Here is a 17,311-nt window from a genome sequence, read left to right on the forward strand (position 1 = left end):
GGTTGAAAATTGATTACTGTACATCTATGATAATCATAAAGATGAATGAAATAGTATTATAGTGAACATGGATTATGCTGAGTATCTTCTTTAAGTTAAATCCTGCAAATTCGTATAATGAGTTACCAAATGCCAATATATGAAAAGGTGATCACAAATTCAAGGAACAATAGAAAATGATGAGATTTCAAAGGTTGGCTGTCACACTATTCCTTTGCTGATAGAAAGATAGCCTTCATGCCTTTCCCAACATAAACTATTTTACCACACTGTAATTGACATCTGAGGGCTTGTTTCCTCCATTAGACTATAGATTCCTTGTGAATAAGTCCAATGTGTTTTATTCACCATTGTATCTCTAGGGTGAATAGAAATTGTTCAATACGTATGTATTGACTGATACAATAAATGATTAACTTGTCAATATCAAAGTGTTCACTGGGCGCTTGCTTCAAGAACATCCATTCCTCCATTACTTACTCTCAGGAGTGCTATAAAGGTGGTAGAACAGAATATTACTTAAATCTTGCTATCATGCCCCTGTGGGGAAGCTTTCAGCTTTAGCTTTGTGTTTTCATGTACCCAAAGTGAGAGATTCTATTGCCTGAGGCCGGTTCTGACGATTTGGATGCCTGGACCTCCTAAGCCAATAGAAGGAAAATGTCATGCAGATTTGCTTATCAGGAGGCAAGGGCTTTCATCAAAATTCCTAGTAAAGGGTAAATTGTAAAAATCCTAGGAGACGTTACACAGGGGACTTCAATTATACATGTAATAACAAGCATGACAAAAGTTAATGTTTGGTAAAGCTTCATGGTAAGATTACATTATTCATTATTCTATACACTCTAGTCTTTTATGAATGCTTGAAATATTTCACAATAAAAATATTTTTTAAAAATCCAGTCATCCTTTTCCTCGCCCTCACCCACAAAACAAGGGTAAAAACTGGCATAAAATTTCACAAAATATTATTCCCTCAGAGTCTGACCCTGGGTGATAAAGGTTTAGGGATTTTTCACCTTCACACAGCATTTTCTTAAACTGTATTACCAAGATTCATGATCAAGAATTCCGGGTGATCACCATTATTTGGTGAGTTTCAGCAGCTGAGATGGGACGTCTGGGAAGATCTCTCCATCACTCCAAGCACACAACCAACCACACTGCCTGTCTTTGCACCTTAACGTTTACTTCTCCTGTTCACTAGAACTCTTTTATTACAAAAGTTTAAGAAATCGTAAATTAATAAAATATAGAAAATTATCTACCTCAGTGATAATGGGTGCTATTTTTTCAGCAGATTTTGTTCCGACATTATTTTTAAAAAATCAAGCTTTACAAACAAAATGGAGTAAATGGGAGAGTAAATCCCATATTTACTTTTTTTATTCCACCCAGCTTCTCCTTCTCCAGCGTTAGTCACTCATGTATTTGTTATATGTGGCATTTTCAGCATCCTACTGTTCTTCTTGCTCTAAAACTTGCTAATTTACTCATTGCTTTTTAAAATCTGTCCTATTAATGTGTGAAGTAAGTTTCTCAAATATATATAGAAGGATATTTGTGGCAAAATAATCCAGGTACCACATGTTGCTGTTTTGTTCTTCAAAGAGATTATAATTTACTTTTCCAGACACAGCGTATGAGAGTTCTCACCTTACTACATCTTGTCTAATATTTGGTGTTATCATAATTTTTTAATGTCTTGACATCTGGTAGTTATACACCATGGTTTTCAAGATAATTTTTGTTATTTTGGTAAATTATAATGCACTAACTATTGGAACAGGTTTAATGAAGGTAGCTCCTTTAAAGAGATTCATCTTTCTCATTCCTGCTTTAAATTTTAACAATAGCCTGCCAATGATGTTACTAATAATGATTATCTTTTACTGGGCCACTTACTATGCCCTAGACACTCTTCAAAACTTTTTAAGTACATTGTTTCATTTAATTCTTCCAATCAAGCAAGAATGTGAGCTCTAAGAGGGCAGGGAGTTTCGCCTGTTCTATTGACTGTTCTATTTCCAGGATTTAAAACAGTCCCATCACCTAGTAGGTGCTCAGTAAATATTTGTTAAATAAATGAAGGAATGTGTCTTAGTCCATTCAGGCTGCTATAACAAAATAACCCAGATTGGGTAGCTTATAAACAACAGAAATTTATTCCTCACTATCCTGGAGGCTGGGAAGTCCAAGATCAAAGCACCAGCATGGTGGTTGTGTTGAGAGTTCTGTTAAGAGCTCTCTTCCTGGTTCATGTCCAGCACATTGTCGCTCTGTCCTCACATGGTGGAAGGGGCTAGGGATCTCTGTAGGGTCTCTGTGATAAGCACACTGATCCCATTTGTGAGGGCTCCACCCTCATGACCTAAGCACCTCCCAAAGGTCCCACTTCCTGACATTTTCATGACAGACATTAGGATTTCAACGCATGAATTTGAAGGAGAGGGGAACGCAAACATTCAGACCATAGCAAAATGATATAGTTATTAACATTTTAGAGGGGGGCACTTTGTGAGTCAGAGGTTAATTTATTTCCCAAAGATCATAGATCTGATAAGGAATGGCAGAATTGTCGATCCTAAGCATACTTAAGACCTCTGAACAGATTCTTCTCTTTCTTTGCTTCCCACAGGTTCTGGAGACAAAATCCATAGTCTTGATGTGTAAACCACAAGAGTTCCTTCAGTGGTGAAATTTTAGTAAGAAGGATATGAGCTTTGTGAGAATGTAATTATTAGCTGCATTTCTCAAATACACATAAATTGTTCACAGCACAGACTCTGGAGCCACTCTCTTATGAGTGTAATGAGCCCCTTGGACCCATTAGTATGTGGAGGAGCATTGTATGGCAAAGGGAAACTTTCCTTCTAACCCCTCAACTAATCCATAAAATGTTCCACAGGATACGCTGTATCAAGAATTTTTATTTATCCAAATTACACTGATTAAATGCATGTGCTTAGAGTTGAGACTCTGTCCAGAAATAACCAAATACAATGAAATTATGAGACTCACTTTGATTCTGTTTTTGCTGAAAGTTTCTGTCAATATATCTGGCTATGGCAAATAATATGGTTATTAATACCATACATATACTCACTGAGACAATTTTAAGAAAATCTTTCATTGAAGGTTTATTTTATCATGCAGAGTCTTTGTAAGTACATAGCTAGTGCATCTGCAGAATTTAGGAAATATTTGTTATATTTTTACACAAGTTTAAAATGCAAGCCCTCAGTGCTGTTTATTTTATCAGCAAGATTACTGATGAATGCTCCAGACCCACCTAAAAGTTCTGGTAAAAATTCTCAAATCTGATTTGGGCAAAGTCAAAACAGGACTTCTAACTATTGCTTTTCTAAAGATCTAATTCATAATATTCAAACAATAGTCCCGCAGTGTACCCATTGTTCATTTAAATGAGAGCATCTGGAGCGAACTTGCCTGTTAGTACATGGAATGATGTGTGATAAATTCAAGTTCACATGCCCAAACTGCTCTTCAGTCATGTAAGAACAGGCAGTAATTCAAAATATAATTATCAATAGAACAATAATAGATTACTTTGGGGGAGCCTACTCAATCATTTTTTGAAAGCACGCTTTCTCCCTGTCTTCCCATGACTTATGTAAAGCTGTGTGTACAATTCCTCTGCAGTCTCCACAATGATCACTGAGCCGTATACCGTCACACAAAAAGGTAATCACAGAGGACCCGTAGGAAAAAACCTTACAACTGCAAGCCAGTCTCTTGCTTTTAGCCAATGGTATAGAAGATCCTGACCGCTAGTCATCACTGGACCCTCCTGACGGGGAAGAGCTTCTTTTCTTGGTAAATGGACACCTGAGTTCTTCAGCCTGAGCCAGGTTTAAGTCATCAAAGTGGCTCTCACCTCACCTTCCTATTGTCACATCTTGAATGTGTCAGTCTTATGTTTTAATTTCTTGGAGGTGAGGTGGAGAAAGTGAGGGAACACCTGCTTTATATTGAATTTACTTTACTTTCGCTTCTAAGAGCAATTAAAACATTTTTTAGTACTACACTACCTACTTTTATAACAATGCTTTTCAGCATCTGGAGTTAGTGTTCTGAAAAAGTGATGTAGTCTATGATACTACCATTTAAAATTATAGACAATTTACATTTTCCTACAAACGTTCAGGGCTTTATGCAATGTAACCTGTTGACTCTTTGAGCTCAGTGCCAATTCAGACATACCCTCTGTTTCTGTAGCACAGGCCAACTTGCTGTCCCTCAGACCCACCACGCACCCTCACATGGTTTTCTCTCTTTCTGGGCTGTTATTCCAATTTCTTCAAGGTTCAGTTCAACAATTCAGTTCAACCGCTATCACCTTAAAAACGCTTCACTCGATACCCTCACACTCCAGCAACATTAATTGCACAGCATTTTGCTTATATGAGTATTATAATCCTCTAGAGCCTGATTTATATATACTAGGCTGTAAGTTCTCTGGAAGCAGACATTGTGCCTTTTCCTTCCTTACATCCGATGCATTTCTGAGCACACGGTCCTGCACATGGTTGATATTCGATACATTTTTATCAAAATTCGTTTTTGTGCCATATGATTTCAAATCTCAATTTTAAAAGAATATACTTGTATTAAAACACTTCATGCTTTGATGCTTTTAATAACTAAAATTTCAAGTTGGTGTACGTTGAAGAGACATATAGGTGAAAGCATGCTAATAGATAATTGGTTGTAATTATATTATATAATTTATCTTTGCATAGATGTATACTATATATATGGTCATCTTTTACCCCAGCACCTATTCTATAAACACTATATTGAGACTGAATACTGCTTAGTTTGTGTTCAATTAATTTAACATTTTGATCTTGCTAATTTTATTATGTGTTTATCTGGTATTAACTTATGAAAGAAAATTGAAAATCTGTTTATTTTCCCTTTTCTTAGTGAAATGATTTAGATACAACTTTGTAGAAGCCAAAGATCGTGTTCACCACAATATCATGAGCACAGAGTTCTTTGTTAGTGCATTTTTGATGGCAGGATCAGAGTTATCTTTGTGTCGCTAAGTCAAGGGCAGAGAATGTTATGAGGATTAATGCTTAAAGTTATTTTTTTAATTTGAAGATTTTTAGAAATATTCATTCCAAAGCTAAATATATTTAATGAAAGCGTAAGACCTAAACTGGCAAAATCAATCTTGCACAGAATTAAAAAGGAGAATAAATACTTTATTCATGCAGCAAATACCTATTCAGTGGCTTCAAGCAAAACTCTGGAAGCAGGAGGCTCAATTAGAAAGATTATATGGCAATTCAAACAAGAGATAGTGGCTTAAACTGGAGCGACAGCAGTGAGTATGAAGAAAAGTGGACATGTTAAAGAGAAATTTAGGACATGGAATAAAGGAACTTTTCAAGAATCCTTCAGTACTATAATTCACTGAAAGTCAATATCATGTTATCTTAAAAATGAGAACACCTTTTTTTAAAGATTGGCACCTGAGCTAACAACTGTTGCCAATCTTCTTTTGTTTTTCCTGCTTCCTCTCCCCAAATCCCCCCAGTGCATGGTTGTATATATTTTAATTGTATGTATTTGAGTTGTGGCATGTGGGACGCTGCCTCAGCATGGCCTGATGAGCAGTGCCATGTCCGCGCCCAGGATCCAAACCAGTGAAACCCTGGGCCGCCAAAGCGGAACGCAGGAACTTAAGCATTTGGCCACGGGGCCGGCCCCGAACACCTTTTTACAATAAGGGAACAGCAGCGCCAATTCTAATCAATAAGTGATCAATCTCTTGTTTAGAATATTCCAAACCATTGCCAGTGGCTTCCTCCATCCCTTATGTGGGCCTCTTTCTCCAACAATCTCTACTGGCACAGCTCTCTTGCAAGTTATCTATTTCACTAGCTTTTACTCATTATTCAAACTCTAGTGCCTTCCATGGGGTTTAGCACTTAAAATTATGCCATAAATATTTAATGAATGAATGAGGGAATAGATGAAAGAAAGGTCCTCTCCTCACAAACCCTTACGTTTGATCAGTTGTTAATAATTGTTAAATAATTCTTATGGTCCAAGTCATTTCCTCTGCTATCAAAGTTTACTTCTAAACTCAGTTCCTTGGGATTATAGCTCACTGTGAGTCAATTAACGCCATGGTTCAAAAAGCGGGCACGTGTTAACATGTTCCTTCTTCCAAATTTGCATCTTAAACAGAGATCTTCAGTGCTTTTATACTCCCGTGTGGATAACTAATACTGGGGGTTTCAGGCACCATGGCAGGCTTGAAAGACAGAGCTTCTCAGTTCTCATCAGTTAGACACATCTTCTGTCTATAAGTAAGACAGATCCTGACATGGACAAAGAATCTTCAGACTAGCCATTTTCTGACAGGTGTTTTGTTATATATATTTTCAGAGGGTGTTAAAAAGCATAGTGAATGGTGTGGGGATAAGCCCTGTAGTAAGTGTTGGGACAAAAAGTTTGGGGACCAATGCATTTTGAAGTATTTTTCTAATTACTTACAAGATGACACTGACAATATTATATAAATAACATTAAACTATGAGGAGCCTCTTTTGGGGCCGGCCTGGTGGCTCAGCAGTTAAGTGTGCACGTTCTGCTTCTTGGTGGCCCAGGGCTCGCTGGTTCGGATCCCGGGTGCGAACATGCCACCGCTTGGCAAAAGCCATGTTGTGGTAGGTGTCCCATGTATAAAGCAGAGGAAGATGGTCATGGATGTTAGCTCAGGGCCAGGCTTCCTCAGCAAAAAGAGAATTGGCAGTAGTTAGCTCAAGGCTAAACTTCCTCAAAAAAAAAAAGAGGAGCCTCTTTTGGACAATTGAATGCCAGAGAGCTTAGCTTGCCAAACATTGCGTTGCTTTGGAAGTGGGTTTTGGCTCACTGTTTAATTTTATTTTTACACATAAAACTTTAAAATATATAATAAATTGGTGAGGTTGCTATATTCCTTATGATTTCCAAGAAAGAATTGATTGCACTTATATTTGGGACTTCTATGTATAACAGGAAACAACCCCAAAATTGCTTCCGGAAATTGGTATTTTGATTTCTGTTTTATAAGAAATTTGGTGATTATAGAAACATACAATTTTCAAATTGTCAATGATGGTTCTACAGTTGGAAATGCAATAGATAAATAAAAAAGACATTTGGTATTAAAAATACCCTTATTTCAAGAGCCACTAGTTAATATTGGACGATCTAATCACTCTAAAACATTATTGTAAGGCAAACATTTTACCAATGTGATCTCTACCTTTGCTAAAGACAATAAAATAATAGTTTAAAGTACAAGAATCCTTTCTTACTGATTTTAGGCTTTAATTTTTGTCTATACTTTATTGTGGACAGCTGATGTTCCGAGAATCCACAAATTTTTACAATTGACTCAGGAGAAAGCAGGAATCTTTTCAGCCTTCCCATTCTTTATTATAATAAGAAGAAAAAAAGAATTGAATATTGCTATCAACTGCTGAAAGAATGCCCAAGCAAAAGATGAAATGTTTATGAAAATTTTGAAAACATATTATCTCTAGGTAATCACAACTCACATCCCCTATGAACTAACAGGTCAGTTGTTCAACCTGGCAAACAGAGGGACCAGGAATCTGTGAACACAAAGAAAGTGTTCCAAAAGATCATTGTAAAGGAGTACCAGAGAAGTTGTCCACAGCTCAGCACATCTGGAAGTTTTCTAAGACAATCTGTCCCGCACAAAACTGTCAGACTTTGACAGCCCATGTCACAGCTATTTGAACCATGACTAGCCATCTGAAAAAAGGCAACCCATCCAATGGCTGGCCTGTGATCTTGGTCTTAGGACTTCTAGCCTGATACTCAAAAGATGTATAGGGCCAGCTAGATTCTTCCATTTACGCAACTGGGAAGATTCTGAGAGAAGATGCCATTATCTGTGGGAACAGATGTTAAAAAGTTGTGATGTAACAAGAAACAGTACTGGAGCTCACAGCACTAGAGCTCATAAACTGATGCCGGGTAAGTTTAGGAAGGCACAGAAACCTGAGAAAGCAGTGGATGTCACTAGTTTTGAGGGCAAACATATTTTGTTCTCTAGGCAACGGCTATTTCCCCTTCTTTTCTGCTGATAAAGGCTCTGATTTTGTTTGTGTATTAAGTGAATAGTCAGAAAGGTTGAATTACATCTGGTCTAAGCTCAGTTGTCTGCTAGAATCTGTTTATACCAGTTCACAGGAGCTTTTTTGATGCATCTCTTCCCAATTCAGAGCTTAGTGACATCACATTGGTAGCTTGAAATCTGTCACTGTGGGAGTATTTATGCCACAGAAATCAACAAGTGTTACAAATTAGGACAACAACTCCACCAGGTCCCCAGTCAGTTGTTAACCACTTATCAGCACTCTAAGCCGTCATGGAAATCTCCTTTCCCTTTGACAGCAATTGGTCCAAGAGCAGGTTTGGGACCAAGTTCTGACCTATGACAAGTAGGAGAAAGTCTGACAGAACGCATCTGGGAAGATTTCCTCCATGACAAGTGACAGCCAACAAGCTAGCTTGTTTTCCTGCTTTAGGTGGTACTGAGTAATGCTTTGAGATGTGACGCTTTGAGATGCAACCGTGAGGGAAGGTCAATAGAATAAAGAAAGCCCTACATAGGTCATTAATAACCTTAAACCACTGCCAACTAGAGCATCCAAAGGACAGGAAAGTAGGAACAGACTACCCTGGGCATAGAAAATAATGGAGTGCATTGTCACAGAGAATTCAAAAACTAGAATGAATCATATTAAACATTAACCCACTTTTTCTTATTACCCTATACTGACAATTCTAAACAATGTTAGTGATAAGATGCTCCTCCCCACATACCTGGACGATTCCTATCCAAGTCCTCTGGTATGCTAGAGCCAGTAAGTCTGGCATCGACTATCCTAAACACCTAGTGACATGAGATAATTAAATGTTTTTGTTATTTAAGCAACTTTCATATAAGTTTTCTGTTATGTGCAGGCAAAACATTCGGAAGGGCTAAAGTTGTTCACAGAAAGTAGCAGACTCCCAAGGTGGCTAGGTCAGGTTAAGCCAGCACCAAAGGAAAAACCATGAGCTCCTGCTCTGAGGACCCATGCAGTGCCTTAGACCCCAGACCTCCCACAGCTCTAATCATGTGAGGAAGGCCTGGCCAACTCTGGCTCCTGTTCTTGTGTGTTCAGGAGATTCTCCCTATTGTGCCATCAGTATACGTATAATAAATGCCTTTACATCAAGTAGTGTAAGCAGGTTTCTTTGCATTGTAACCACAGAATCAGCTAAAAAACAGAACTTAGCATTTAACAATTAAATGACAAAAGCCTGCCTCAATATAAGATGTTGGTTGGAGTCACACCACGAAGCCTATACTAAGAAGACAGCAAATAGGAAAAATATACTTAAAATAGCATTGTTTATAATAGTTAAAATTACTGACAACAAGAGAACACTCTGTGATGAGAGAATCATCTGGGCTTGACATGAAACCTCAAGCCCGTCTGTTACTGATGTGGTCAGATGTTTAGACTTGTTTATTTGATTCTATAGATCACAAATCTTCAAATACATATACTAATAGTTGAAATACATGTTGTGTCTCAAATCAATGGAGAGTTTTCCTATTAATGTATACATTTTTTTTCTGAGTGGAGAAAAATTCATTTGGAAAAGAAGTGTAGGGAAATCAGGAGATATAAGTATATTAAAGGCGAGGAAATGATGACTTATTTGTAAAGCCAGGAAATGTCTAAGATTTCCAGTTAGTATTTTCAACTATGCTTTGCCCATGAATGGGAGTTTCTTTTAGAGACACAGTATGAATTGTTGAGTTGTAAGGATTACAAGGCATAAAGCTTATTATCTTAGAGCAAATCATATGTAGAACACGTTGCTTCCAGAAAGACAATCATTTCACAAAGTCTCATTATATTGCATAAAATTAATTATATTTAGTATTACCCTATTTCAGAAAATTGACAAGAGCAAACGTATAATTTAAAAAATCAAAAACATACCAGATACAGCAAGGAAGTCATCAATGCTCGTAATGTCATCTACAGCTTCAGTGAGGACATGAATATGATTCTCCCACGTGCGCTTGTACATTTCCATGGTTTTTTTGACCACTTGACTTTTGGGTCTTGCAGCCAAAGCAAGTGCAGCATTAATAATCTGTAAAGATGTAGAATGTTCACATAGTGATTTCTTTGGGAATAGTTAGTATTGTGCAGATGACAGGTATTCTTTTTTAAAAAGAAGTTAGATACGTTCATCTTTAACAATAAGGAAAATGGTAAAATGCCTTCATGTGTAACTTCCTCTTTGCTTTTGGTAATAATTTAATTTATTTTGGCAATAATTTAATTTCAGGACTATTTCTTGAGTGTCAATGCACTAATAGCTGCAAGAGATACAAAGATAATTGGTAACTGCCTTTAAAGAGCTTGCACATTACTCAGTGGGAAGGGCAACATATAACTATAACTCAATTCAGTATGCAATACATGCCATAAATACAAATAATGGTCAATAGTCTTTAGAGAGCAGAGAGGTCACCTTTAGCAGAAATTCTAAGGAAAGACTTCAGGGAAGACTAACATTTTAACTGGTCCTTTGGATTCACATTGCACAACCAGGTAGCGAATGCCCACTATATGCAAATCACTGGAATAAGAGCTTTGACTTCCTTGAGGATGTGTAGAACTTCAGCAGAGGAGATGCATTATTTAGTAATGTATCCATTTGTTTGCTCATTCATTCCTTCAATATTTCAAATATATTCTGAGTGTCTATGTATCAAGCACTATTCTAGGTTTTAGGGATATGGTGATGAGCAAGGCATAGGCAAAAATCATTGCTTTAATGGAGCTTATATTCCAGTTAGAGGAGACAGGCAATTAGTAAGTTAAATAAGTAAAATATTTGGTCTGTTAGATGGTTATAAGAACTAAGGAGAAAAAACAAAGCAAAGAAGAAGGAGTGGAGTGGTGGTGAGGATAGGAAGTCTGCAATTTTAGGAAGGCATTGTGTTGAAGTGGACATTTGAGTAAAACCACTGGTGGGAAGGAATTCTGGGACAGAGAAGAGGCAAGATTCAAAAGGGGAGAAAATAGGGGAAATGCTGTGAAAATGGTGAGCAGTCTCACCTAGAGCCTGCTAGGTATGCAAAAGGAGCCAGCAGGAGTCCTTGACTGTCCTGCTCAGGGCTGTGGCCCTATTTGGAAAGCATTGGAGAGTCATTTTGACTTTTGAGCAATTTGCTCAGAACTACACTTTAGAACAATTAATTTGGCATAGGAGGCTACTGCAATAGGTTACAAGAGTAAGAAAGAGTTGGACTACAATGGTATAGGTAATGAAAAGGTTTTGATGGGACTTTCAATTAAATTAAAGGAGGATAAAGACAGATCAATTATTACCAAAAATATGCAGCCATTAGCAAATCTATGGAAAACTGTATTTAAGGACATGGAAATACATCTGTAACAGTGCAATAACAGTAGATTATAAAACATTATGCTTCATAGAATGTTATATCTGACAAACATGCTAGAGATAAAAGTTAGATGAATACATGCAATAATTAACAATGGTTCTCTCAGAATCGTGGATTGCCAGGGCTTTTTATTTTATTTTGTGTGTGTAACTAATTTTTCAGATTTTCTATGGTGAATATGTTTTAGTTGTGAACTCAGAATAAATGAAGCTATTCTTCAGAGAAAGATGATTACTAAGGTTTTTCTTTGAGTAGTGGGGAGAATGATCATAGTATTGACAGAAAAGGAGAAGCCAGAGAGTTGAAAAGTCAGTCAGGGGAGTAGAAGCTGACTTGTGCAATTGTTTTGAAGGATGGCGTCTAGGAGGGGTATTAGATGTCAACTTGCCTATTACAGACGGTGACTTTGAAGTGACTCTTGGCTCTCCACGCAAATTACACAGTGACCAATCAGTGATGTGGAATTGGAGCTCATAAACAAGTTGTCATTCAGTTACTCATTTATCCTTCATGCCTTGAAACAAATCAGCACTTTACAGCAACAATGTATCAGATTCTACACTGGATACTAATGACATCACAATGAAAAAGCTTCCATTATAGTTTCTAAAACAGCCCATAATCTAGTAGGGGAATCAGCCCAAAGCTAGGCAATTGCAACATACCAGTCATTCTCAGACTTTAGCCTGCATCAGAATCACCTGGAGGACTTGTTCAAACACAGATTCCTGGGCCACATCCTAGAGTTTCTGATTCAATAGATGTGCTTCGGGGCCTGAGAATTTGCATTTTCAACAAGTTCCCAGGTGATAGTGATGCTACTAGTCTGGGGCTCCCACTCTGAGAACCATGGCAATATGTAAGTGCCATAAGGTGGGGGCTATTGTAAAAGTAAGCACAAGATGCCCTACGGAGAGGTACCCAGCTCCGTAAGGAAAGATGTCCCAAGGGACTGAAATCTGACAAATATGTAGAAATTAGTATAAGATGATATCCTTTTAGGAAAAGGCAATAACATATGCAATGACTTAGAAGTGAGATAGACTCTAACCCAGCTCCTGGGGACTAGTCAGCAGAGATGAGGGAGTAACAGAGTTGGAAGAAAATCAAAGAAGACAGTGGAAAGAGGGAGGAGAGAACACACCTTTGGAAAGTACCAACATATAGGAGGAAAGGCAAAAGTGGAAGTGATAAAGATGAGAGAAAGAATCATCAAGAAGGAGGTAGAAAACCAAGGTTTAAAACAGGTAAGATGAAGAAGAACATCTTTTCAAAAGATCAAGTGTTGTAAGAGAGTCAAGAGTGATGAGGAATAAAAATGGCCTTTGAGTTTGGAAAAGAAGTCGTTGGTGCAGCAGAATGTCGGACAGAGGATTAAGATTTTGCAAAAATACAAGGGCAACAATGAAAAGAACCTTTTCCTTGCACCTTAACTTGAATGACTTTCAACACATTATTGGAGGGAGAGGAGGGGAGAAATTAGTTGCTTGAAAATACTGTATTCATATTTTCTTCTTTTATTTATTTTTTATGAAAGAGGAACCCATTAAATTTTAAGGAAACACAGACTACTTTTAGAAATAACTACTGCGCAGTATCCCTTGACTTCAGTTTTAGAGTTTTATTAACCTATTAACTTACAATGTCCGTGTGTGTGCACTGCAAAGGCTCTGGTCTCTGGTGTTTCATTGTCCTTGCAATTGGACAACTGGGTACACAAGTGCTTGTGCTGGAATTATGCCTTCACAGAAAGGCATACTTTTAAAGTCGTGGTGCAGGACCCTCAGTGGGGATACAGAGTCATGAATACAAGACAGGCCATATTTTTTAAGAGCATTTTCAGTTCTGCTGCTGATCCAATTTATCTGATTCAACACTGCGTTACTGTGAGAAAACTTCATCCTACTTGACTCTCCTGATACTTAGCTTAAATCTAAAAGCAGACAAAATTCAGAAGATGTGCTAACCCTCTTAAGGCAGAAGAAATTTTCCTCTCAATGTCACACTCCTAGCATCTCAGCTGTTATCTAGAGAGGGAAAAACGATCATTCTTGTATCCTCCTTGTGCATAACTAAACACGAATGAATTAGTTTGCTTTTAACTCAAGATAAGATGAATTAGGTTGCTTTCTGAGGCATTTTTCTTTAGATTATGGTTGAGATGTGTATATGTCAGAATCACCCTTGACCTTGACCGTGTAAATCACCTAGTCAGTCAGTTGACCTTTAAAACAGTCTCTTTAACTTCAGGACCTGGTTATATCTTAGTAGGTCTATTTTAATAGCCTTCCAAATAGTTTCTTAAATCCAGTCCTGACTTACTCTAAGCCATTCTCCTTACTACCAACACAGTTCCTTTTCAAATGCGTAAGTGACTGTGACCCTCCCCTGCTGATAACCTTTGCTAGAATCCTAGTTGACTAAAGATTGAATCCAAATTCTTTTCACTGATTCCCAATCTCAAAACCTCCACACTGGCCCCGATCCACAGTTGGCTCTGCTGTAATAATCCCCCTCGTTTCAGCCTGTGTTCCAGGCACACGGCCTCCGGCTCCACTTTCTGATCGCAACGGTATCTTCATACCACTCTGACTTTGCTCTTACAACTGAATCTGCCCTAACATCCACGCTCCCTTCTTTTCCCTGCTCTGGTCCATTTGAGGAAACATTTCTTATCTTTAGCAAACCTGTTGAAATGTCACCTCATACCACGAAACCTGTCTCATTCCCTGTACCCAGGAAACTGAATTGTCTTCTGTGTTTTGGAAGTACTTTGTCCTTGTAACTAAATAGTAGTTATCATACCTCATGACTGTTTATACACATGTGTGCTCCATATGGGCCTCTTCACAGGAGGGACTGTCTTATTCATATTTGCTTCTTGGTCTACTAAGTATACTAATCAAGCTACTGCAATATTCGTTAACTGTCCCTAAAGACACTACTCTACTCATAGTCCACTCTGAGAGGATAGCCATAGGGAGCCAAGTTGGGTATCACTTTCTTCCTCTGCAATACTGTTTACGTCATAGGCTAGCACCCAATTTAAGGATAGCCAATCTGTAGGCTAGCCAGCGATTGATCACGGCCTGATATAAAAGATTGAGCTGTTCAAATCTCTCTTAAAAATTTGAACTAGAACTTATGGAGAAATAGTTAGCAATGGAAACTAAAGCTGACCATACATATTTAGAGAAGCCATCTAGTAAATTCAGAACCAGAGCCGGCTGTTGGAGTTAAAGTCACGAGGGAACTAGAGCAAGTCAAAGTTGAAAGGAAGAAGAAACTGTGAGTAGACTGAAGTTATGAGGTAAAAAAAGAAACAGAGTATGGAGTAAAATAAGGCTGTGGATTGAAAGAGAAGAATGGAGAAAATACGCAAAGAGAATCAAAAGCACCAACAGAGAGAAAATACTTAGAGAACAAAAAAGAGCTGGGAGTTGACTCTTTGAGAACATTCTATTTTGAGTTAAAAGTCCATAGAAAAAAATAACAATAGCAATAATAATAAATACTAACACTCAAATTCCATACTTTGTGCCAGACACTGTTCCCAGCACTTTTTGTATATTAACCCATCTAATTTTGACAATAACTTAATGAAGTAGGTGCTATCATTATCCCCATTTTTCAGACAACATAATCCAGCTATTAAGTGAAAGAACTGTCCATCTGACCCACGTTCATGCTCTTCACTGCCCCACCACACTATCTCCTGTAGTAGACCTGTAAATATTAACGATGCCATGAGTGAGTCTATGATCCTTAAAACCAAAGGGCCCTCAGCAAAGAACACATTACAATGCCTGCCATGGAAAAAAAATTGTATGTGTGTGTTAAAATGCATGTAACATAAATTTGACCATTTTGATCATTTATAAGTTTAAAATCCCGTGGCATGAAATACATTTACATCATTATACAATCATTATCACTATTCATCTCCAAAACTTTTCTATCTTCCTCAAATGAAACTCTGTACCCATTAAACAATAACTTCTCATTTTTCTCCTCCTTCCAGCCCGAGTTACCACTGTCCCACTTTCTGTCTCTGTGAATTTGACTATACTATATACCTCACAGAAGTGAAATCATGCAACATTTGATCTTTTGTGTCTGGCTTTTTCGCGTGGAATAATGTCTTCAAGGTTAGTCTGAGTTGTAGCATGAGTCAAAATTTCATTCCTTGTTAAGACTGAATATTTTCCACTATATGTACATATTATATTTTGCTAATCCATTGATTTGTTGATGGACATTTGGGTTGTTTTCAACTTTTGGTTATTGTGAGTAATGCTGCTACCAACATTGGTGTACAAATATCTGGTTGAGTCCTGGCTTTCAAATGTTTTGAGTATATACCCAGAAATGAAATTAGTGATACTGAGCATCTTTTCACTTGCTCATTGGCCATTTGTCTGTCTTCTTTAGGGAAATGACTTTTCAAAACTTTTGCTTATTTTTAATTGGATTGTTTTCTTGTCATTGAATTTTAGTAATTCTTTATATTTACATTACGGAGAGTCTTCAACATTCCAGGTCTGGTTTCTAAATATTTGATTTGCGTTAATGTTTTTAATCCAATGAGGAAACCCCAGCCAGTATTCCCATCTTGCTGGTGAGACCATGGAGGCTCAAAGAGATTGGAAAACTTGTGCAAAGTTATAGAAGAAACTAGAGGTTGGGAGCCAAGGGTGTTAAGTCAGAGTTTTACTTTTCTTCAAACTGGTTTTATGCCCACAGAAGAGCCATATTAATTCTCCCAGGACTCATTTTCCCAGAAGCTATAGGCATGCAGGCACTGGAGTGAGAGTAGGGGGCAGTGCTTGAGTTAGCTGATCTCTCTCAGGTTCCTTCAGATTTCAACATACAGATTTAATGCTATCATCCGCTGTATATACTTCTTCTCTTGAAAATTTCTGAAAACAATTACTTAAAAAGTGAAAATAAATCTATGTAATTTAATTTTTCCTTAGAGATCTTTCAATATTGGTGTTGATACAAATAATCTTAAAAACCTTAGTTAATATAACAAAAGCACTTTGTGGATTAAAAAGATGACTTATGTGTAAGCACCTATAAGCCTGATTACCTCAGTGTCATGGCATGTAGAGAAAATTAAAAGAACTAGATATATGATGCCTCAAATACATCTAAGCTAGTATGTGAGGGGAATTCATACGAGATCCGCTTAAACTGGTAACACCATAATAAGGTCGGAATTGTAGCAACCATGGTAATGACATCAAATTTGATGCTCCAGTTGTGTGCATCCTTTTCTTAGCTGCTTAAACGGTGTTCTACTACCAAATGTTTCTCACTTTCTATTCTGGTTTTTCCACATTTCCTTAGTTTTGCTAACTTTTTATTTTTTGTCTTTTCTCATATTATACTTTATTAAGAGGAAACTATCCTTGCATTTTAAAGTAAGCCATGCAATATTTGTCATCATGAATCCCCATAGCCACATCTTTATGTTAAACGGTAACAGCATTTCAGGGCTGGGGGCGGGGGTGATGGCGAGGAGACGTAACTTGTCATGGATCCCCACAGGTTTATAGACAATTCATTAGACTGCGTTCCACTGTAGCTTCAAACATGGTAATCTCCTTACTCTGTGAAGGGAGGAGCCCTGCGTGGTAGGATTATTCACTGACACTTCACAAGAGGCTTTCCCTTGCCTTTGGATACACACATAAGGGACTGAAATAACCTTCTCTAGGGGTTAAAAGCAATTTTTAAGAAGGGAGGGGGGCAAAGCTGATTTCTGGC

At 37.6% G+C, this 17,311-nt stretch overlaps 1 protein-coding gene across 23 annotated transcripts in view; it reads right to left on the minus strand.

Annotated features, from left to right (window-relative positions):
- The window catches only part of CTNNA3 (catenin alpha 3), a 1,507,895-nt gene that overhangs the window by 467,100 nt on the left and 1,023,484 nt on the right, over positions 1 to 17,311 (minus strand). For all 23 annotated transcript variants that reach the window (XM_070225803.1, XM_070225839.1, XM_070225762.1 and 20 more), the window contains one exon: positions 10,059 to 10,215. In XM_070225803.1, coding sequence (XP_070081904.1) covers positions 10,059 to 10,215 — 157 coding nt within the window. The remainder of the gene's footprint in view (positions 1 to 10,058; positions 10,216 to 17,311) is intronic.

The sequence above is a fragment of the Equus caballus genome, chromosome 1 (assembly GCF_041296265.1).
Source record: "Equus caballus isolate H_3958 breed thoroughbred chromosome 1, TB-T2T, whole genome shotgun sequence".
In the NCBI taxonomy this organism is placed as follows: Eukaryota; Metazoa; Chordata; class Mammalia; order Perissodactyla; family Equidae; genus Equus; species Equus caballus.